Here is a 24,331-nt window from a genome sequence, read left to right as displayed (position 1 = left end):
TTTATGAAATGTTATTTAGTCAATGGGAAATAAGTTTATTCCACTCCAGTCCATCCAATAGCAATGGAAACGACAAATATAAAAGTGACAAGGATTCGGTTTCTGTTTATTTCAATGTAAAAGGCGTCAGGAGAAATAAGCAAACTGGTGTGACATAGAAATAGGTTTATAGACTGTACCTACCACGTATGTCAGTGTGTCGGAAGGCTGTCCTAGATTTCACCTTTGGTACATGTATATGATTTTCTCGATCCGTCAGGAAGGTCAGTTAGCCTAATTCTACTTTGAGTCACGTGGCATTTGGATATACATCAGGGAGAGTTAGCAATGAGATATTTCGAGACATTTTGTTACAAACACAAGGTGACACGACCTTCAAGGAAGCCATTGAAAACTTTGCCGAACCTTCATCTATACATAAAAGTGTCAGTACAAGCCAAATATTAGCCTTCCGAGAAGCCGTGGAAGTGGAAGGTCGGGGTACAGTATACTGTCTAGAAGCCCTTCATCATCCCTCTTCCATTACGGATTTACTTCACTAAACCATCACGAACATTACTGATAGCGTTAATCCGACCAATCAACGCGCGAGCTTACACTGGGTAGATCATTCTCTTGTAAGGTCACCTCGACATCGACACACGCCACATGTATTGTCCTGTCAAGTCCATGTATAATGTCATTAGCTTTCGTTGTCAAGGAATCCTGATCTACACCCGAAACCTTCTCCTAAAAAGTCAATCTATGTTTCGTTGTAAATGGCAACTTGAAAAGTTGCAATTTTGATATTTATTCAATTTGTTGTATTAATTTAACCGAAACAACGAGCTACAGAAATGATGACGTATTACACAACTATTCATACGATGTACAAATTCGCGTTCAAAGAACTAAGCCGTGGCATTTTAGTGGCAAAATATTGGTTAGCTTGTTATCAATGAAAATACTTCTTTCATGACCGCGATATCTAATGCAATCGGCTTGATTGGCGCAGGTGATGTACACCTCAAGGTGAAATTCCGACGCTTTTTACTCTTGTCAGTTTGTGTTTCGACACTTTACCATAATCGCTATTGATGGCATGCCATGTTGTTCAGTGAGGTAGTCACCAACTTCTACAAGAACACCCCGACTCAAAACAAACCTTTTCTTTTTCTTTTTTTTTTTTTTTTTTTGTAATACAGATACAGTTTTTCGTTCAGGTTTTACATAACGTACAATGTAGCTAATTACGTTTCGGTTATAGCTTGTCCCTGACCTTGAGATATAGTCTTGTAGTTACGACCAGAGATGTTTGTACCCTTGTACACATTACTAGATAGACGTAGAAGTTTCATGTGTGTTTTATTATCTCTACATCGTTAATCCAAACGAGAACGATGTCGGAGATGGTCAGGACCGGCCAAACTACAGCCCTATCTGACACGCGGGCCTTACATCAACTACTAACTGCTCCCCAAAGACCCCGGTCACGTGTTCTAGCCGTTCTTATCGAAGACACTCTCCAAAACTGAGGCCCCAACGGGGTAGCATCATGGTTTTCCTTCTGACTAAAAACATCGAATATAGAGCACAGAAATTGTTTACCAGTAAAACAAAACCCAAGAAGTTATTATTAGTTTTGTATCTATTTTTCTTTAATAAGAGGTCATGTATTTTATTTCTCTATTTCAGTATTCTTCTGTAATTAAAGAAAAGATATTGTTTGTAATAAAATGTCTGTTGTGATGAAAATCACTAGATAATATTTGTCATTTTTAGGGTATTACGGGAGAACTTTAGATGAGGAATTCATGACCAAACATATATGCTATGCTCCTAGCCGTGTATACACCAAACACCGTGACTGGCGTCATAACTGTATCTTATAAGCTTTTAAATACTCTCATGTTGTACATGAACATTGTAAAGAGAACAAATGTCGACATTTCTTTGTCCGAGATTTCATCGCGAGGCCTATAGGGTTTTCCTTATCAATCACCGTTAGTTCTAGGGGCCTGTGGTCAGATTTTTATGGCATTTGCTCAATACACGTTATCACAGGAATCTAAATGAATTGACTAATGTTTCGATGTTTCTGACGTGCCATATGCTGCAAGCTACGAATAAACAATCAACATCCCCCACAACGTCGAACGGACAGACCATATATGACCATTATACAAAAAAAGCTATAGCATCTGGTTCGGACGAACGTTTGAAAGTGTCGGAAATCATTCATAATCCCTCAAGCGTCCAGTCTATTCGATGCTTTTATGGCAAAACAGTCGGATCGATTTGGAAAGCGATGTAGTGGTTTGATGTCATTATTCCCAATCGCCAAGTATTGGCGGTGCACTTGACCATAAACACTTAATAACTTACAAAGAACCTCGGACACATGTCGGATATTTGGTAGAAGTGTCCCCAGATAAATTAACCATTAGATCGTATCAAAAGCGACAAACACCGATATCATTTCCAGCTGACTGGCCGTTTCAGAAGAAAGATCACTTAGACACATACAGAACAAGGGTAGTGCTGTCTTGTGATCCTGTCCTTTAGACGGGTCGTACCGACTGGCCCTATATCATATATAACATCATCTATCGTTACATTTATATCTTAATTAAACTGAGAGGAATTGATTAAAGACACCACATCCTCTGTTGACATTGCACTGTACAATAACGAGCCGAGACTGAGCAGTAGGATTATACACTTCACCAGCACCGGCTTCATCCAAGTATATTGCGTTATGTAATTACTTGTAATGAAACCAAGTAGGAGAGGCAGACATCGGGAGAGCCGTCCCATTAGACTGGTCGAGCCAGTTTGATCGACCGGAAAAAGGAATAGTTCAGCTGTGGCTATATGTATATGGTTTCTTCTCAGTTTAACCATTATGCACTGATTGAACCATTTTAACGGAAAGCACGAACATTATCGTAAGTATTTCGAATTAAGAGCACGACCAATAATCGTCAATATAAACCCTTAATCACAATCAACGAATATTGTTTCTCAGGGCTCTCATTTGCTCATGTGACCATCGAGGTTTAATCAAGATTGTCAATTACCGGGTTCTCAAATGCGTAATTCATTGAGGGAATGCGGTAAGTTTTCGTTTGGGTAAATACTTTTAATAAAATCATATATTTTGCTAGTGTAAGCAAATCAAGACTGTTTTGAGGAAATTCTGGGAAGGCCAAATTCACAAGATACACTATAACATTAGAACCTGAACTCCTATCAAGCTCTCGCGATCCAAAATGTCATCAACCGAATACATCATATATACCTTTCTGAAATATCGACGGTTGTTTTGCTTTTATGTTTAAAGGCCACAATTCTGATAATATGAAATAATATAGGAACCATGTAGCTGGCAGATCACCAGTTACAGTTACGTTCACTGGCATGCGTTATCGTTACCTATCACATGTTATACACTTAGAACTTAAACATCCTCAGACAAGTTGTCTTTGAAAGCAAACTTTATATATATACAAATAACCGCTATCTTAAGTGCTTGTAAATTGTATATATTTCCACCGCTGAGATCCACTCGGAGCCACCGCTATTCCACCAGAGAACCTCATTAGCTTCCTACCGGTTCAACACCACAGATGAGGAATGCTACCAATGCAAATCTCCATGCATTTGTACCTGTATGTGTACTTATCTAATGAGTATTTTACTACCTTGCTATACACATGGCAGAATATTTTTGTAACGTTAACAAAATATTGGCGCGGAATGTTATATGTGCTGCAAAAAAAAAAAAAAATGCGTAATGAGGTCTGCGATGCTGTGATGCTTTGCGTAATAACATAAACAAGTATATTTTAATGTTTGAGTAGAATACATTTGTGGAACATAATGTTGATAGGGTTTTAATATAAATGTAACAAAGCTGTTCCTATTAGAGTTTGGAGTGTTTACACTAAACGTACCACCTGATCCTTCCGCGTAACCTCAGGGGAGAGATGAACCTCGTTATGATATTAATAAATAAATGTCAAGTACCTACATCTGTTGTAAGTTTATTTGTTACCGTACAGAGGATTGTCTGATGTGAGACAGGTCATAATGTCACGGAGATACATAAAGATGTAGTGTAGTTACTGCACACACAGTAACACAGAAGTCCTCTACGTTCGAAATCCTTCCCTGGAATATTTCAATTTTTTTTTTGGGGGGGGGGGGGGGATAACAAAAATAAATGAATTAATAAAAAGAAATGAAATAAAATGACTATCTTTATAATGCAGATTTTGCTATTTTAGAATTGTTTCGTTGCTGGATTTCAATGTTGCCGGACAGAAATGAATAATATCAAATTCGACACCGGTCTTGTAAAACTGCAATTAAAATATTGAAGTTTACATGAGTTGCGCGTCATCCATTCATTGTTGGTATTCAAACGCCACCTCCTGCTGCACACGCTATACATTTTAAATGTTAAAACTCGCGTGTATACCACTATATTTGGAGTCTTAATTACCATGTTTATGGGTTAAGTAATTAGGCCTGTTGGGATCCACGTCATAGCTAGTGACAATGTGCGTTGTTCTAAACAATTAAAAAAGTGGCAGGTTCGGGTTATGACACGGTCTAGGATTTGACCATAACTCCCATTAGTGTCGGAATTTTATCTTTATTAATCAATTTTATTCAATACAGGTAATTATGCTATTTTAAATGACATATGGTATATATTGACTAAAAACTAAAAAGTAAAATACATTGGACATCAATCAATTCAAAAACATTAGATATTTCTTTTAGCTTAAAAAGTATAGATGGGTGTAAAAATCTACGTGACCGCACACATAAGTTCAATTATCCCCGCACTGAAAAAATACTATAAACATTATCATGAATGGGAATTAAAAACAAACCCATCATGTTTTGGCATGTGCCATCATACAAATGTATCTTGATCAATAGGACGCTTGAACATATGTTTCTCTTTATCATATTAACTAATTTACGCGAACTGTTTCGTATTTATATGATCACGTGACTAAATATCGACGGCCCGCCAGTAAAATGGATTCCGTTTCTACTGTGAAGAAAATCCCCATTTAGTCCTAAAATGGGTGATAACTGTCAAGCCCGCGTGACATAAACGTCCTCTTTGACACCTATCACACATTGTATGTTTAAATATTTTATGGGGTGGCAGTTGATCAGTACTATAAGTACGATACTAATGCCGTATCCCTGACAAACATTCTCAGCGGGGCAGACATTTTAAGCTGTGAGAGTATAACGAGAGAAGCACATCCGGGCGGTTCAGTAACCTTCAAGGAGGTCAGTCAACAATGGAGGGATTATAGAAAGGGGATAATCCGGATACCAATGACATGTAAGCCTTTTCATGTGGATGTACTGCTGAGTCAGCCAGCCTACGTCATAGATATATCATATTTTAAGGTTTTGGCATTTTCACCAAAACATATGGGGAATCAACGAACATGGTTATTTTTCCATTTAATGATTATGCTTTCAATTTTCTAATGGAAAGAAATTTATGGTATACAATATTCTATCTGTTTCAAGCCTGGCGATATCGGAACAATTTCTATTACTCTAAATGGCCTAATTGTCATCGGAATTGAAATATAGTCTCGTAAAATGACGGATAAATGAAAAAGCGCGATATCGCCACAAGGGATCTAGCCCAACCGTGGTGTCCCTAATTCTAAAACATACAATCCTAATATCCGTTTTTACCCTATCGTACCATACATCAAGCAATTACACAGCGAGAGTCCGTGGTGTTGTGAAAACACAAAGCTACTTAACATCACCTCGAATGAAGAATGTTACGAGAAATATCAATTTCATACCGCAAATTATGTAAAATCCTATCGAGAGAGTTATATTTATTTGTGTTAAGCCTAGTGGGATTTGCTTAAAGGCAGCTATAGTTGTATGGGCGTGTTTCTGCATCACTAGAATCATCGTCATCCGTCGTAATCATACATCATTCTAACTGTCACAAATCCAAGCGTCTTGGTGATACCTAACGAAGCAGAAACAAGCTGCAAACAAGCTGCTATATTGCACCATGTCGGAGACTTGTGTGACAATTAGGGGGAAATATTGTGGATTTCTATTTTTAGCGTCAAACCATGAAAGAAAATCAAGACCATGCCATCTGTATAATACATCCCATAATACACTAGTGATGACGTGTGAACCCGGATGTAACGCTATCAGACGAAATGGCTAAATATTAACAAAATTGGACAAAATTAGCCTTTAAATCACATGTATTTGACATTGCTTATTTCTAATAAATTCAGCGTGATCGCGATTAGCATCATAATGTTATAGGATGGGGACTATTGCTGAATTTAAATGAAGAACAAACAATATTTTTGCAAATACGTACAGCTGTTTGTTAAGACTTGAAAAAGACAGTCTACAATAGGAAATGGAAAACAGATGGATATGAGCGGTAGAGGTTTTCAGTGTCAAAGAATGACATATGTATAACATATGATGCTGTTAGCGTAGAAATGTATTGCATAATTCAGTCCCCGCATATCAGATAAAAAAATAATAGGCGTCTATAGCCGTCATTGATAAGAAAAGCTTTTGTTCCTTTGCATCCGCTTTTGGTCGGATGAATGAAAAGAGATAGAAATTGTGTTGTTACTTGTTTCTTTTACTCGTTTTGTGTTACAATGTCGAAGATGACAGGAAGTTGCCCGACTACAAATTCAATTTATAAAAAAAAGAAGAAAAAAAAAAGAATCCCAAATAAAAAAATTAACATAATTATCTATATTTAGGTAAATGTCTGTTATAAAGAGACAAATGCACATCCTGTTACATCAAACGAGATCCATCTCACAGTTATCTGTGTATTGGGTGTGTTGTTATTGGAGGTCGTGTGACAGGAAGTGATTTGTATGGCTGTTGGTTATAACTTAGCATTGTACGTCCAAACTGGGCATTGTCATGCGAGTGTGCATGCTAGGATGAAACTGAGTCTATTAACGAAGTCAAAAGAAGTATCATTACCCAGCTTTATGTATACTAATTAATCAAATCTTGTTATACTTAAAACCCTCTCTGAATATACGGGTAATTTACTCTAAAGTCATTTCCCTCTCTTAGAGATGAAAAGAGGACCGGACGTGTTTGCGTTCAGTGATCACTAATACCCGGCTTCATAATTAGAGTATGATTTTTATATATAATAAAGTAAACAAACAAGTTGCATACCAGTTGCACTTTCGTCCATCTTGTATAAATACACCGAGTATATTATATATGTAAAACCACTTACGATATACTATCGAAGGGTAATTCCTATATATCAACAACTTTAACACGCATACCCTGTATTCAACAGTTAACAACTCTATCATGATTAAGCCAAAGCAACACAAATATCACTTCAAAACACTTTGCTTTTAAAAGATATGTCTACATTTTTCATTCCACAAAACATTTATACTTTGTTAGAATGTCTCGACACAAGTTCTATAAATATATTGTTCGGCAACGTTTTCTGAAAAAGCCCAAATCCGTCTCAGAAAATTGTCTACAATCCATAAACCTCGTAGAAGGAGCAATGAATTCGGAAGGTTTTATTGCTTAGAAAGGCAGCAATTTCTTCAGCGGGCGATGTAAAAGGTTTAAGACAATAAAACACAGCAACTTACTTCACATTTAAATATAATCGAATGCTGTTCGTCGATAGGTGGTCTCTGTGGGTCGGCGTGAACTGTAGATTCCTCTCCAAATCACTCGTCACTACAGCAAATTGGGCTATCAGTAACTGTGGGTTATGTTTTTTTCTAAATGGCATCTAGTCAAATGGTTTGAGGTCATGAGTGTTTCGTCCTAGAGGTCGTTTACGTCAAGTTAGAAAGGAAATAGGTCACACATAGGCCACGGACATGATCATTACCTTTCCTTATATAGACGAAATTGGTGTGAAACTACAGACTGTTGAGAGCTACCAGGCATATACCGAACTGGTGAAATAGGGAAACGAAATTCTAGAGAATCGAGTACATTCGATTTCAGAAAAATTAATTCTAATTATTTAATGTGAAAAACAGACTATTTTTTGGCTGAAAAAATAGTCATCCCGTCAACAAGGAAGATTTTATCATAATCCTTGTAATGATTTGACATCGATATCATGCTTTTTGGAGTCAGATTTCTTGTGAGAAAATTTGTCTCGCTCAAGTAAGCTGGTAGTGATAGCGGGTTATAAGCCGGGTCGCATCCCAGTGGAGGCAAACTGCGCCACCTTTTGGCAGAAAGTTTCACGAAAAGTGTATAATTACGTTTGCCGTAGACGCGTTGGCTGCGACACGGCAAGGATTTTAAATATCGGTAGATTTTTTTTTGCATAAGAATTGAATAAAATAATATTGATTGGGCACAGAACATGTCTGGACTACCCAACACAAATCATCATACAAGATGCCGCGACCCTCCATCAGGTTTTTGTCGTTCATTCCGTTCTCGGGAGATTCTCACTCACTTTCGTTCTCCCTTAGGAGCAGACGACACGATCGGGACAAAACGATGAATTGGAGATTGACAGCAACAAGTGACACCAGTGAACTCAGATGTTGAAATTCGTTGTTGTCCAAGCCAGATCGTATTAGTGGTCGCGCGGTTTTTCTTTGATTTGATTTCGCAGATGAAAACAGAGTCATTTAGGGGGTAAGGAAGCTTACAAATTGTTCGACTTCTGCTAATGCAGGTGACAAAAGACGGTATTTTTCGCTGGACTGCCGCTTCCATTCCCTTGTAGATGTTGCAAAATCAGTAATGAGAGAAGCTATGGTGCATAAAGGTCACGTCAGGCAGTCAGGCGAAAGGGAATACCACGATAGTTAGCATGTTATACTGAATAGGTAAATAAATAGGTGGCATACCAAGGTATTGGCAAGGACCCCATACATGTATCGTGAAATCCTTTGGTAGCCATACGTATCGATTCCCTGGCTAACCTAATTATTAAGTTCGCTATCGTAGACACTTGTAGATTATTGAGAGAGAGCCGAGCTGAATGACACTCCCGAGGAAGCTGAATGAGAATTAACGGACAATTAATGAAGTTGTTAGTGATGAAATGGACAGAGAATAAACCATTACCGTGTGTGTTGGTTTCTAATCTCGGAAAGCGTCAATGTTAAATCATCGTAGAATGTCGTTAGTCTGTAATGAGAGGGTGACCTATTTACGGAGACATGTTGATGTACACCTGACGCCAGTTGCAAGGTCGTTGAGCGTATAAGTGACACTGAATTTAGTTACATATTTAGTCTAAATAAAGTTCCACATCTAAGCCTATCGCGAATTACAACATGATAATTATATACACTGTAGCAATTGACTACATTCAAATGATAAAAAGCTTTTGTTCTTGTTTGTATCACTTATTTTAGGCTTGTTCGTTTTCGCGTCGGTAGAGTGCGTCTTGTGCTCGTCCCCGTCGTCGCTTTAATGCAGATGAAATTTTAGATTACAAAACTTGCAACTTTTACGATGAAATACAGACCAGTGTCTATGGAAACACCATCGAAAAGAAATACAAGACGAGAGATAAAAGTAAAATACAAAACCAAAGTATCGGAATGGTTTCAGCATATCATTTAAGTTTCTTTAATTTGAATGTCTCGTAATATAGGGAAGGACTAATATAGGCTGAGCCTGTTGTCCAATCCCTTTTGCCAACACCAAATATTGATGATATTCTATGTAAAAATACATTGTTTTTATACTTGTTGTGTTGACAATAAAATGTTTTGAAAAAAACCGTCTCGTAATAAAGGTAAATGACACAGAGGGAAAATCCCGAGTATAAAATATCGGTCACATTGGGTGCCTCCTGTATATATACAATGAAATATGTGTAGCGATTATATCATTTCTCCTAACCTACGGTGATGTGTAGCGAGGGGAAGAGGGGGGTATAATAAGGCTAACGCATTGCCCTTATCAGTAAATACAGAAATACAGAATATATGTGCAATACCTGTACATATAGTATATTTCAAACTGAAATGTACGTAAGTATACATGCTTTACACAAATAAATATAACTGTCCCATATTGTTCAGATTGTGATGGTCGATTTTATCAGCGACACTTAACCAGACGAACTGTATGGTAGAGCAATTTACTTAATGTAGTAAATGCCACATTAAGCTCAAGGTCAATCAAACTGACCGCTGCCTCCGAAGTGAGGGTAATGAATGTCCGGTTAAACATTAATCACTCTCAAAAACAATATCCCGAGTCACTTTAACCTTCACGATTGACCAGCATCGCGTCATTATTCACGTGCACCGCTGAATGTGCACGAGACGCTGGATACGGTCCATTACGTAAAACCCGAATACACTTCACAGTATCCACTCCGTGAACGGGTCAGTTTCGCTGACCGTAATGACACCATGATTTATGCTAAAGCATCGTCGGATTGACAATGGCGTTTATGTTCGGACATGTGTGAAGGGGATTTGAATTTGAAATACCCTCAGTGCATGTATTTAAATGTAGTGTCATTAATTACTGACGGACCAGTATTTCGTGTCAAGTCAAAATGACCAATAATGGCCGCCATATCGGTCTGGGGCCAGACATTATGCGTTTATATATGTAAATGGGGCGGTGTAAAGCGTCTCCCGAACTCTGATCCACACCCACCCTGTATATCACGTGATGTACGGCGAACCATGGCAGGACATTTGCGGTGTTATGGGAAACATCACGACATTGTAACACTATATTGTACTGGACGTAAAGTCTAATGTAGAGACCCCTTAATGTCATTGTAAGTGTATATACGCTTGTCGTTATAGTCTACAAAGCTGTTAACATACGTAACGACATATAACACATAATATGTATATAAGCGTCTTGTGATATATATATATATATATATATATATCACAAAATAAAGAATTCTATAATATGCGCGTGAATTTTATATAAAAAGGCCAATGTCGTATAGGCAAGTCCTGGTCATCTAGTCAATTCAAAATGGCAGGACAATACGAAGAAACCTTACAATCGAAGTCTGTTCTTCAATAAAAATCACTCTACATATCCATAGACACATACACGATGCTCTCGCGATGTTCATCCAATAAGCCCACATATATAGTTACTGTATGTCTTCCGACCTCTCTTGTCGGACTTCCATTACGCTAGTGTGTAATAACACATCTCGTGTGGTCGTTAGGTACGCGCTGAAATGGACATGATGTGTAAGGGGAAATTGTATACGGTCATTAATTACCGGGATCTCTCGTTTCGCACTACACTACTTCGATATTGAATAGGCTTAATTGATCTATATCGATAGAAATATTAGGATAATTGAATACCTGCCGAGGAAATGACCCAAGCCCGTCAGTCGTGACATTAATTGTTTCGGGCAGACGTTCACGTTGGGGGAGTTACACAGCATTGTACGTTACTTGTAAACTTTCCCTGTGACACATCAAAATATAGGCGGCATGTAAAACGCGATATACGTAAGTGATGAAAGCTGTTGATGACTGACAGATAACAAAAGCACTAAATCATGTTTATTTCAAAGCCAGACTAGTTCAAAAATAATTTTGAAATTAAAAATATGCGAAATTGTCGGTAATCGATTTTGACACGAAACAGAGATTTAAAAAAAAAAAAACCTGTTTATTATGTTTTTCACTTTCATTTCTAAAAAAGCTACTATTTAAAAGTTAAGATTTATAGCTTGCGTTTAATGTTGACATCGACAATTGATCACCGGTTGTCAGCAAAATTGATTTCGTATTAAAATAATTGCGTATTCTGCAGATAGCACTGCCGTGGAATCATTGTATAGACATTGTGTATTGTTTGGGTGAAAAAGTAACACGGGAAGAGGAGAGGGAGTTCACAATGATAATACACAATGATAATACAAATACACTGTTATCCTCGTTTTTAAAACATTATGTTTTATGTTTCCCCGCGGTTTATTGCATCATTTTTTTTTTAAATATTCAGTGAGCTTACAGATGATGGTTTGTGAATTTTAATCGTCAAACTAACTTTTATGATTGATTTTAAAAGGAAAATTATAAGAATACATAAATCTATAATGGCACAAGGGAGAATCACGGCCACAACCTTGAGTAACAGCAACCATTGATCTGTCAGATCGAGGCTGGCCTTGGGCGCGTGCAGGTCACACGGTGGTGCTGGTAATCTGCCTGATTAAAACTGCAATCAATATTCTCCTGATGAAGAGAACATCGAATTCCAGACATATGCATACCATGTACACGAAGAATTCGTAAACATGGACATTTCATATGTTAGTTGTCTATACAGACGGTCTGTTCGGGATTGAATCACCCCAAAGGATGGATTGATGTACTTTTTCAGCGAAATATATACATTAACAGTATTATGTTATACGTAAAAAGTGCCCTCGTACATTTATGTAACACACGGGGCCAGGCAATAATTTTTCTGGATACACGTGTCTCGTAATCTAAATATTGGAGAACCGGGCTGTTACGTACAATCATGTTAACGTTATCGGCGAGAGTTCGGCATCTGTCTGTAATTGATCAACGTGATTACGTTGCTAAGGGACTTTAAAGCGGAGACCAAGGTTCGAGCCACGAGCCAGATACACATTAAGTAGTCCCCAAGGCAAAAATGTCATCCAGTAGTCCCAGGACAAAATTGTGCAACTGGAGAAAGTCCATCGGCGCTAACACCTGGCACCGTGTGATCTGCGACTCTATATGTAAAGACATCTCTTCCGGGTGTGAAAAATGAAACCCTGATTTCCCTTGACAACAATTTCACCCTCTTACTACATGTACATGAATAAGCCCGGGGGTGGCCAGATTGTATCCCAGGGACTGTACAAACTAGACTAATCGCAGATGTTTTACTTCAATAACTCGACCTTTTGACCACCACCTACTACATGTAGTTCTGATATCTTCCACACAATAGTAATAAATACTTAAACAGACAGCGATTTAACAACGTCCGTATGGAATTAGAATCTACTATAATATTCAAAGCACTTGTGATATGAAACACACCAATGCATAATGTTACAATTGATGAAAAAAAACCTGACACCATGGACATGGCCGTGCTTGGAACGCGGTGTACTTTCAGCAACGTGTACTTTGTAGTATAATTTAATCTGTGCATAATCCAACGAGAAAGCATAAGAAAAATAGCAGTAACATGCATAACACTTCGGATAATTTGATAGTGAACAGGTGAAACTTATTACAATAGAGAATACTTGTCTTTTCGGATAATGTAATGAAAATATATTACCTTTCGGATAATGTAATTTAAAACACGTTAGCAGCATGTAATGCTTATTGATATATTACACAGCTATAAAGAGGAGTACAAATAAATACAGCGACTTGTAGATGGACAAGGATACAGACTCAAAAAAAAAAAGAGTCGGGGCGCTGAGAACGTGCAACCGTACTTGTTATTCTGCCACTTTTTATGTGTTTTTTTTTCACTCCGAATGTAAGTTTGTAAAGCTTATACACAGACTGTCGTTACATTAAGGCTACATGCCACATGGATCCTTACATTGTTTAAACCATGTAACTAAGCGACATACATATGCCCAGTCATGCATGCTTTCCAGTAATCCTGTGCCCCATGTCTTTAACATAGGCAGACATTCGATACGTATATGATGAGATTCCATATCGAATCCCTCGAGGAGGTGTGACAGTAATTCTCTCGCTTTTGTCACGAGCTAATTTTAGGGCTAATGCTATCGCGTGGTGCTAATAAGAAGCGCGTGCATCCATAATTGGATTATGAACGGTCAAGATGTGTTTGCCGATAAGATAAATATTCATTTTTTATCAGCGGCGGTATGGCGTTGGTGTTGGACGAAAATATAATATTGGGGAGAAATGTTTTCTGTCAAAATAGTCTCTTTGTTATGTACAACATGACTTATTGCTATTTACACGGCATGGACGAGTTTGTTACCAGTCACATACCAATTACAGTCTCTTAATGTATGCGGGTGGGTCCAGTTCAATGAAAAAAGTTATGAGGAACAACACTGACGAACTTATCGTCTGTCACAACACGAGCAGCTAAGCTGGCTACCGTGCTAATTGCATGCTTTACGAAGGCTCATCACATCGCCCCACACACGAACAAGGCTTTGTTCTGGGCAGACCCATGGAGATAATTAATACTCCTAATTAAAAGGCTGCAATTTGGATGCCCCTAGCTGCTGTGTTCATTTTGGTCGTCTGGCGCGCGTAGTGTTATATTGTTGCGTGTGAAATGTCCCAGAGCCCTGTAGACTCGCACTACAACCGAGGAATGTTACGTATATATACAGACAAAACGACTACTGGTCCTCCGTATGTACAATCAAATAAACATGACATTGTAAATATATACATGTAAGTCACACGTGTGCAAGCAAATGTGTAAGTGAGCTATTTTTGTCGAATATGTACCAGTTTCAGACGAAATTTCCAAAGAGCACGCAAAACTTTCTGTACACTTGACGCTTACATATGAAATACAGTTATACATGTCAGTAGAAATATTTCTTTTAGAATATTATGCTGTAGGAGAGAAATAACTTTAGTGAGTAGCACGGTGATGTTTGAAGTATGGGAGGAGGAGGGAGGAGGTGGAGTGCTGGGAGAGAGGAATGCATCGCTACCAAACAGTGGGACCTGGATCAGGCCTCTGGTACTGTCCTACAGTATATGTTTACAGAAACACGCTGGCATTTCGCGTCACTGCATCGATGAACGTCTCGTCAATTGTATTCAAGAGATAACACTCCTGACATCTGGACTCGTTTTGTCCGATATGCCAGTTCAGTTAACGGTTGTCGCTATCGGAAAAAAACACAACCTAAGTAGACACAAGCCAATCTATATGGTTTTAAAAGTTTCATAAAAGCTGACATGCCCCTTAAATACAATCTCCCCGAGTGTAATGAAATTGACTGACATCAGTACGCTCACACGGTGACAGGGCACCTTACAAAAAGTAGGATTTTACGGACATAGTTCGATCTCATAGAGGCAGTACACGAGCTGCTAGTTACTCCGCGTCCGAAGTTGTATGGTATCAGCTGGTGTTAAACGTGGCTAACAAATGCACTGACATGTATATGACATATGTAAATAATGAGATCTAGACATTATAACCTCTACCCTAGTTATTATATCTCCACATGTAGTTAATAAAAGCTGCTGGTCTGTGTTCTCTAGTCTGTTTAACAAGGCTTGTGATGCCCTGGAACTTTCCTCACACACGTACGGATGAATTATGCACGAACTTGTTGTGTTTATTGCATAACAAACAACAGTGTATTGCTAATTCAAACCATGAAGGATAAGGCCTCCCTCATCCTGATAATTATCCGTTTGGACCTTGCTGAACCACTTCCCCTAATATTAAATTTTAGAAGAAAGACATTCCATGTCTACTCTTTGTATTTGTCTGTAAATGTCTGGAATTGGATTGAAATACGTTCTTCTTATTTGATTACATGGTGTGTTTCCGAAGGAATAATTTAACATCTCCCTGGCATGAGATTTTAAGAAGTTCAAATGTCTAGAATTAATTCAATTAACGGCTATAATCCGCTTCTTGTGGTGCTGTGGCGCTTCTCGCGCGTATAGACATTTATATAGCAAATAAGTAAATGAAAAAACCCTCATAGGACTTGTAAATAATAGACTCTGTGTTAATACGGTGTTTCTGGTAACACTACAGAAGTATGTGTCGTTCTGAGGACGCCGACAGCGACATCAAACAATTTATTTACTCAGCCATCGATCTGTAAACATTGCTAACTAAACAACAAAACGGACTTGGTGAAAGGAGCCGGAATCTCCTATTGACTTTCTGACACCAGATGTTTATAAAGAGGATAAATTGAAGGGTTATTTAATCATGCGCATTGTGATATACCAGACCAGAACTATAGAACAATAGGATTATCGGCTAGAAGTGAAGAAAACTGTATTGAAAGACTTTCACGAATTTTCCACAATTCATGTAGCACAATAGTACATGGATTTTCTATTGGTCATTAAGGTATCGATTTCAAAATAATATTATTCTTAACAATTAACAGGTCGATAAACTCAGAAAAAAATAATAAGGTCAATCAAGTTCTCAAATATACTATTCAATGTGTATTTGTTTGTTCACAGCCTTCTAATTTTACAAATACAATTCCTATACGTGTAAATCTACTTTTTACTTTGATAACCTTGAACTGTATGTAAGGTTCATATACAATAATATAAACAATAATGACATTACTCCGGATGTGTAGCCTGATCCGATTCTCTACTTATCAACAGTTCAATCCCTGTAATATCTTCTGGCACACCTTTATACAAGCATGACAATTAGAGATTTTCCTTTTTTGTCTGATTCGTATTCTCGGCCGATATGTTTATCCTTTTTTACAGTAATTACTACAGATATACAATAAAAACGTACTATGACCATACAAAGCGCGGGGAACACAATGCTCCTCACTGATGAATAAAAGCTTCCCTTTGCCTTTGTTAAACCAGGCCAACTTTATCTCATTAAGCATCATATTCGCCATACGACATGTCTTTTACTCGAGCGATGAAACTTTGCAAACGACATATTTATTAAGGTTGGTTTGAGTACAACAGCCCGATCCTTTTGTTGTTTCCTACACAAATCGTGTGTTTAATAAAACATCTTTGCAGTTTTCTTTGTGATTTGAATATTTGAGACGTTCGCGAAAACGACCCTAGTTATTATATATACCACACTAAACGTGCTATCTTCTAATTGTAAACGATGGGACGATCACGTTTACAATTACCGGCCTCGAGGGTTTTGTCACATTAAACGGAGTGCCGATGTGGTCAAGTTGATCAAATACATAGATATCAGCTTCTCGGGCCTTTATAATATTTATTTGAATAAAAGTAAGACTTAAAGCTTTGGTGACATTCACTGGGGACCCTACACACTGTCATATTCTGAGCTCAAATAACCTTTCATATCTACTATAGATCAAAGTATTTCAAATCCTTTCAATCCAATCTCTTCTCACATTTAATACCATGTGTCAAAATTGGGAAACATAGGTTGAGACTATAATATTAGGAACGGATTTATTTTGCTCAGGGTTTGTGTAAATATTTTGTTTGTTAAGTAGATGTTTTTGATCATAAAGTATACTACAAAAGATAATCGACCAAAATTTAACCCCTCTGCATCTTGCCTTGTCTTGTCGACACGTTCGTTAACACATAGTTTGAGTGCATTCGACCAATGCACATGATTATCGACATGTTCATAGCAGGGACATGTGACAGCCGGAAGGGCCAGTGGAGCTCTCCTGTCTAAATCTCCTCATCAACTCCACTTCCGACAGACTGACACAATGAACTGCTTGGCCTAACAACTCTAGCACGTCTCGGGGATGAATGGAGAAACAGAAAGACCTCCAACGCTCGTTCTTGCGAGGGTATAGAACACATTGTCCTTTACAATTATAATTTCCCCAGGAAGACTAAACTTATTAGTTACAGGCTATCAACTTATTTCTAAAAATGACAATTTTTGACAAGAGCTTTTGTCGCACGATTTTTGTTTTATTTTACAGACAATATTGTCTTTTGTCTCTAGCTTCTCTGTCACATCGCCACTGTCGCCCGCGAGAGATCTGTCATCAGAGTCGTTCTTTACGACGCTACACTATACTAGATTAAGTCAATCTGATGTAGATGAAAAGTTTTCTGACGTTTCGACTGTCAAGTGGAGCTTACTGCTGAGTTTATCGTAGCTGCCACAGGCAGTAGCCAGTGCACCTGCCCTTACAGATGTAAAACTCCATACTACGGGGAGATAAGACGAGTTAGTTTGACCCGGGGGTCACGGGCAAGTCCCCTGGGGTCATATCACGGCCTATGCCTGACCCAGTAACAATTTATTAGTAAAAATAACCAAGGCTGCAATTTGTTTGACAAAGTTTGACGGATGTGTATAAAAATACAGAGAGTGTTTACACAAACACTGCGACACCAAGGGTGGCGGAGGGAAAGTTTGGGTTGGCCCCACTAATGAGTGTTGATGTATATTAAATGCATGGTGTAAATTTAAATAACACGGAAGTCCCCGAGATGCCTGTTGAAAAGGTCCCGTCACAGCAGAGGGCGACGGCTATACAAAGTGTATGGGAAAAACAGGTGCATTGTCGGCCAGTTGATAGACGGCGTATCGTTGTAGTCGGATACCCTTGTTTTCAAAGAAAACATAATTTAGGTTGACAAACAAAACGATATTCCTTACATATTTCCAGTATCATTTGGAACTTAATGGGTCCCACGTGTACAGTACGCCGAGAACCAATATATTTATTATGTATTTTAAAAGAAATGGCAATATCTTCTTTACTGTTTATCATTTTTATAATCCTATATATCACAATAAACGATTTTTTCGTAGTTTTATGAGGTATTGCGGTGTCAGCTTCGACTTTTTTGCTGAAAATGTATATATATTTTTTTTTTTCATGAAAAATAAATATAATGTACCAACCTTAGCGTCAATGAGGATTTTTATGATCAATCCCATAGCGGCCAGGGTAAGAATCCGAACAGGGACATCTCCATATCCCATTACTATATGGTTCCATGAACGTAAAATCCACAGCTAAAACTAGTTCCGAATGCGTAGGGAACTCTGGAATGTATACTCAAAAACTACAGTTATTCGGGCCATTGTTATATCCATCAAAGCCCTTATATTCCGTTGTATTGATATATATTTTTATAAATCAAATATTTCGTTCACTAGACACGAACGTCATGAGCATGTGTTACACACAATGATAGACCTGCACACAATTCACGTAGAAGTAAGCCGACTGTCACAGATGTAGGTTTTTTTCACACACAAATAGTATTATCTCCTATACGTATGCTACAGGGACTGGATATGTCAACGCTAGGTATGAGCGCTACAGTTGAGGGCGCACGGTAGTTATAAGGCGCCCCACCAGCTGTCCGGGACATGGAGGTAATTCCAGAAGTCCTCTATAGACCTTTAGTGTCACCTCCCGTGAATGTTTAATGTTCCAATTAATAGTTCTGCCAGTGTCAAAAACCCCGAGCAGTGTAGTACAACAATAGCTCAGTGATACTTTCCTTTTCTCACCAAACCTTTAAATAGACATACAATCTACCGACTACCGGTATCATTACGGCACGCCAAGTATATTCCTGATCGGTCTAATATATTGTATTGACAGTACTAGTATACTGGATATCGTACGTATACGATACCATTGCTGGAATGGTTCACGGAGCCGCTCCAAGTCAAGATTCCGAAGCTGAGCAGCCACGGCGCTGAAATGCGGTGTATCATAGATCGACTGCCAGGTTATACCAGATCCACTCTCACCCCTGCCTGCGCTACAGATGACTGGCAAAGATTTTCCCTCCGCTGTACGGGGACTGCGGAACGTAACGTTGACAATACTGATAACCAACAAATTACTTACATTGTCAATATGTAACCTGTTCGATTATGTAAAAACACGACATAAAGAATTACTCACAATAACGATAGCGGTACATGCGCTTCACCGCGGCCTATTAAGACTACATATTATCAGATGTATGAATGTTTGATGTAGCTACACTAATCTCACTTTCGTCCGGCTATTTCAGTGTTTACGATCACTAATGGTTCCACAGAGAAACCGTAAATTCTGTATTTGTTTACACTTGGTTGATGCACGTAACCATGCAGGAAGCTCCAAATATATGAAACGTATGGCTCTGACCGATAGGACGATAGCCGGGAGTCATTTAAATGATGGCCACAATTTCGTAATATAAATTGAGTAGCACATACTTACCTATCTGAGATATATATCATTATGTTAGATAACCTTAGTATATAACCCTAAGTTTGTTCTTATTTGCATTGTTAGTTGCATTATATCTGTTGGAAGGACGGAACACTCCAAATTATAGAATAAATACACATTGTCCTATCTATGTTGTTATCTGCATTGTTGACCAATATTCTTCAGTGTCTTATGAGGAGGGTGATTACCTTGGCCGACCTAGCCTGTTAGCTGGCTCGTGTCCGAAGTCCTGTATAATATGTGTATTCCATCTAAACACTATAGTAGTCCCGCACAGCCCGGGCATTAACATCCATTATTGACGAGACTAACTTGCCATTATTTCTCCCTTTACTTTAGTACCAGTATACGATAGTCAAAGCATCAAACGTTTTAACAAATTAAGCGATATGTAAGTGATGTGTTGTCTATTATTGATGATGGTCTGTCACTCAACACTGTACATAGTACGATCACGGTACTAACGACTAGGGGTGTTATACATATAGTCCGTTTTTGTTTTGTTCCAAGTCTAACATCCTCGCAACAGGGTCATACACAGGCGGACAGCTAATGATATATCGACAAAACATAAAAGTAAGTTAAAGAAGAGGAAATAAAAGAATCAGTTTTTAATAATTTTCCTAATTATATCAGACAGCATGGAGGAAAATAACCGCTTCTAATCATGCAGTGCGATAAGAAAGGTCTTTTCTTTACAAGTGCCTACGTCAATGTACTAGCAGCCTGATCAGCCTCGACAGAAATTCTACCAACACGTGTTTTGTACAACATAAAATGGCGAATATATATAATATAATTATCTAAAACCTGGTGTTTAAAGCAACTCTATGAGGTAGGTTAAATTCTGCTTTACAGTCTCCTGTTATTCGTCTGTAAAATCAGCCTTCATTGTTAACTCAACGCTTTGATGAATGAAATTCTGAAGGTTGGGTAGAAATGGTTCCTAGGAGACCACGCACTGCGTAGGATTCTACAGCGTCACTGCGTAGAGGAGGTGTAAATTGGCTAACGACGTATAATATAAGCCCCCATGGGCCATCCAATAAGCTGCGAGTAAATGCCCGCTGTTACGTCTAAATAAAAAGTCTAGAACCAGACTATACACGATGTGTCCCGTACTGGCAACATATGGTCCCTGTTTGTAGTGTTTTAATGTAGAAACTGTTAATACTGGTTTACAACTAAGAAGTTATGCTGTCCTAAACATTGTTTTAATTCAAGACATAGTTGATGGTTGTTTAGTCTCTTATTTATTAAGAGGTACATATTCTTTCATTCTCGCAAATAAACTGAACAACACAGAATCGAAAGGAACACAATGCTATTGTATCTAACCGTATTATAACTGATGTATCTGATACAAACAGAATACTCATACGATCAGACTATTTTGTTTTCATATCCCAGACAATATTTAGAAAAAAAAGATTCTTAGAATATCGAATCCATTTGCAAGTCTGAATATATTAGAAGCGAGTTTGAACAATGTATCCTTTCTGGCTTGTTGTATAACATTGTATGGTTTATCGTTATGAAAATGAGTTCCCACACAACAGAGGGTTGTCGTCTTGTTTACCGTACCTCTTGTAGCCAGTCATCGCTGCTTCCATTACAGCATATGTATATAATTTTCTCTCTCGGCTACAAAAACAACAAAGAATACCAGAATACTGACATAATAACGAAATCCTAATTCAAACACAAAATTGGTTAGAGGATGGCAAACTATATAGAGGATATCTAACAGTGTCTTCAGTAATAGCGAATATATTACGCACGAGTGAAAATATCAAAATATTTGCCTCACGAGTGAAATATGAATATTCTGTTTATTACATCTTATAGCAAAATATACCGAGATAGCTCGATCTCTCCCAGAATTCATTTCGGTCCCGTGTCAACGGCTCACAAATGTACGCCAAATCATGACGTTATGCATTCTATCTTGCAGTATGACGTCATATAATATGACGGAGAGCTATATGCCATTCTTAATCCCTCCACCCCCTTGTCGTTTGTAAGCAGTGTTCTGATTGGTCCAATCAGAAAAAGTGATATTTTTCACTAGTGAAAAATATCACTTTTATTGAATGAATATTTTTCGATATTACACTGGTAAAAATGTAATGATAATATATATATATATACATTTTTTTGTATATCTGGATGGAGACTCATAAAAAAGTACAAAGATAATACGACCAGATGCTCCGGAAGAAGAAACGTCTTCTGTTTTATCGACAACACACATCATACAAATCTAAATCAAATCTGGGTTAAGTGACGGTCTCAAATGAGAATCAGGGTGGTGACAACGGAACCACTAGGCATATCAACAACAAACAATTTTCATATCTCATAAGGAAATATAATATTATCGATAGTCGACATCTGTCACGGAAATCGTGAAAATGGGTAAACAATCTTATATATCGAATCAGGATATGTAAATACCATTGGTGGGGGATGAAGTAATGTTACTTTCTAGAAAGGGAAAATTGACAACTGGAAAATTTAAATCATCGCGATTATCATACATCATAGTTGTAAGCTGTCCCTATTGGTAACGTTGCGAGAAAACATCGAGGTATGCGACTGCTGTTGAGGAGTCTGTGGTATCTTTGATTTCAAGTTCCACACGATATATTATATCGACATGGCCAATAAAGGTTTTGTTATTTGAAGATAACACATCGTCGATATACAATATCTTTAGATGAACTTGAAGGACTTTTCAATGTCTGTGTTACAATAATGTACCTGTTTTGATCAGCTCAAAACATCAATATAATCAACTTTGTATGAAAACACGTCAGCCAACAGAAGTAGTTTGTTCCCACGGGTATTTCAATAGTCTGTTGTAAGCTCTCGTCACCTCTTGTCACCTCTCGTCACCAACTCAAAAAAAATTAAATTATTCTTACGATTTTATATTGGCCGTATATGGTTTAGGAAATAAGATTCCGTAGAGTTCGTAACTGTTTACTGTTTACGCCATTTGCCTTTCTTGGAAAAGAAAGCTGCCATAACAAGAGATGAAAGGCACACCTTAAATTTGAATTGGGAAAGGTAGTGTACGTATAGAGTAGAAAAATGGATGAAAGAAACGTTCTTTAGCAGCGAATGTTCAAGATTAATAAAAAGATCTTTGGAATTTTTCACAATCCACAAACCATTGACTCTATTTCTGCAGTAAACAGAATCCCACTAGGACTGCAGTCCTGACTTAATTGAACGAAGAATGGTAGAAAGTTTTATAAAGGCTTAGTTGAACAACCACTCAAGCCAGCAATAAAACGTTGTTGATAGCGTTCAGTATTTTTACCATGCTCATGTACTAACAACGAAGCCATCAGATGGCAGCATTGAATGATGATGATCAGTTGGCGCCAAATACAACAAGAAGTGTCAGTCTATGTAGGACTATATTGATCGATGACACCAAAGACAACACGAAAGCCAGAATATGTTGGACCCAAGTGAAGACACCAAAGACAACACGGAGTGTCAGACTATGTCGGATCCTAGTAGTGACACCAAATACAACACGGAGTGTAAGACTATGTTGGACCATAGTGATGACACCAAAGACGACATGGAGTGTAAGGCTATGCTGGACCATAGTGATGACACCAAATACAACACGGACTGTCAGACTATGTTGGACCATAGTGGTGACACCAAATACAACACAGAGTGTCAAACTATATCGGATCTTACCGGTGACACGGAGTGTCACACTATGTTGGACCCTAGTGATGACACCAAATACAACACAGAGTGTCAGACTAGGTTGGACCATAGTGATGACACCAAATACAACACAGAGTGTCAACCAATGTTGCACCCTGCTGTTGACACCAAAGACTATACAGAGTGTCAGACTATGTTCGATCCTTGAAATGACACTAAAGTCATGATGTGTTGGTTCCTGGTGAAGATACAAAGATGGAATATAATGCTATGCTATTTCATGATTACATTTTAAGTTTTAACTCAAGAAATAAAAATCGCTTGGTCTTAAAAGTACCGCGCAAAACAATTGTTGCATACGTTAAGGCTATTAACATAGGACAATATAAGTTTGTTATCTCAGCCTATATAAATGACCGAAACCTTAGGTGATCAATTGATATAGTCACTTTTAAACTAAACTACATTTGCCCTTACGACCACAATAAGACATGATCAGATGATAAGAACACATGGCATTAAATCTATTTGGATCACCAAAGTAGTTACGATATATTACGATACGTATATACATTGGACCTACCATAGAATATCACTAACAATATCGTCTTATTTCAACGCCATTTGTGAAATACTTTTTACGTAGATCACGGGTTGACGTCACCTAAGTTTGTTGTAAAAGTTTGAAAAAATCGCCATAGCAACTTTAGA

General features: G+C 37.9%; 1 protein-coding gene across 1 annotated transcript in view; it reads right to left on the bottom strand.

The window, feature by feature from the left end:
* Positions 1–19,719, bottom strand: part of LOC117323682 — a 56,783-nt gene extending 37,064 nt beyond the window's left edge. The window contains exon 1 of the mRNA XM_033879055.1: positions 18,589–19,719. Coding sequence (XP_033734946.1) covers positions 18,589–18,669 — 81 coding nt within the window. The 5' untranslated portion in view covers positions 18,670–19,719. The remainder of the gene's footprint in view (positions 1–18,588) is intronic.
* Between the last annotated feature and the right edge of the window lie 4,612 nt (positions 19,720–24,331).

Source organism: Pecten maximus, chromosome 3 (assembly GCF_902652985.1).
Source record: "Pecten maximus chromosome 3, xPecMax1.1, whole genome shotgun sequence".
Lineage (NCBI taxonomy): Eukaryota > Metazoa > Mollusca > Bivalvia > Pectinida > Pectinidae > Pecten > Pecten maximus.
The sequence above is the reverse complement of the archived record's forward strand: the minus strand, read 5'-3'. Positions and strand labels throughout refer to the sequence as shown.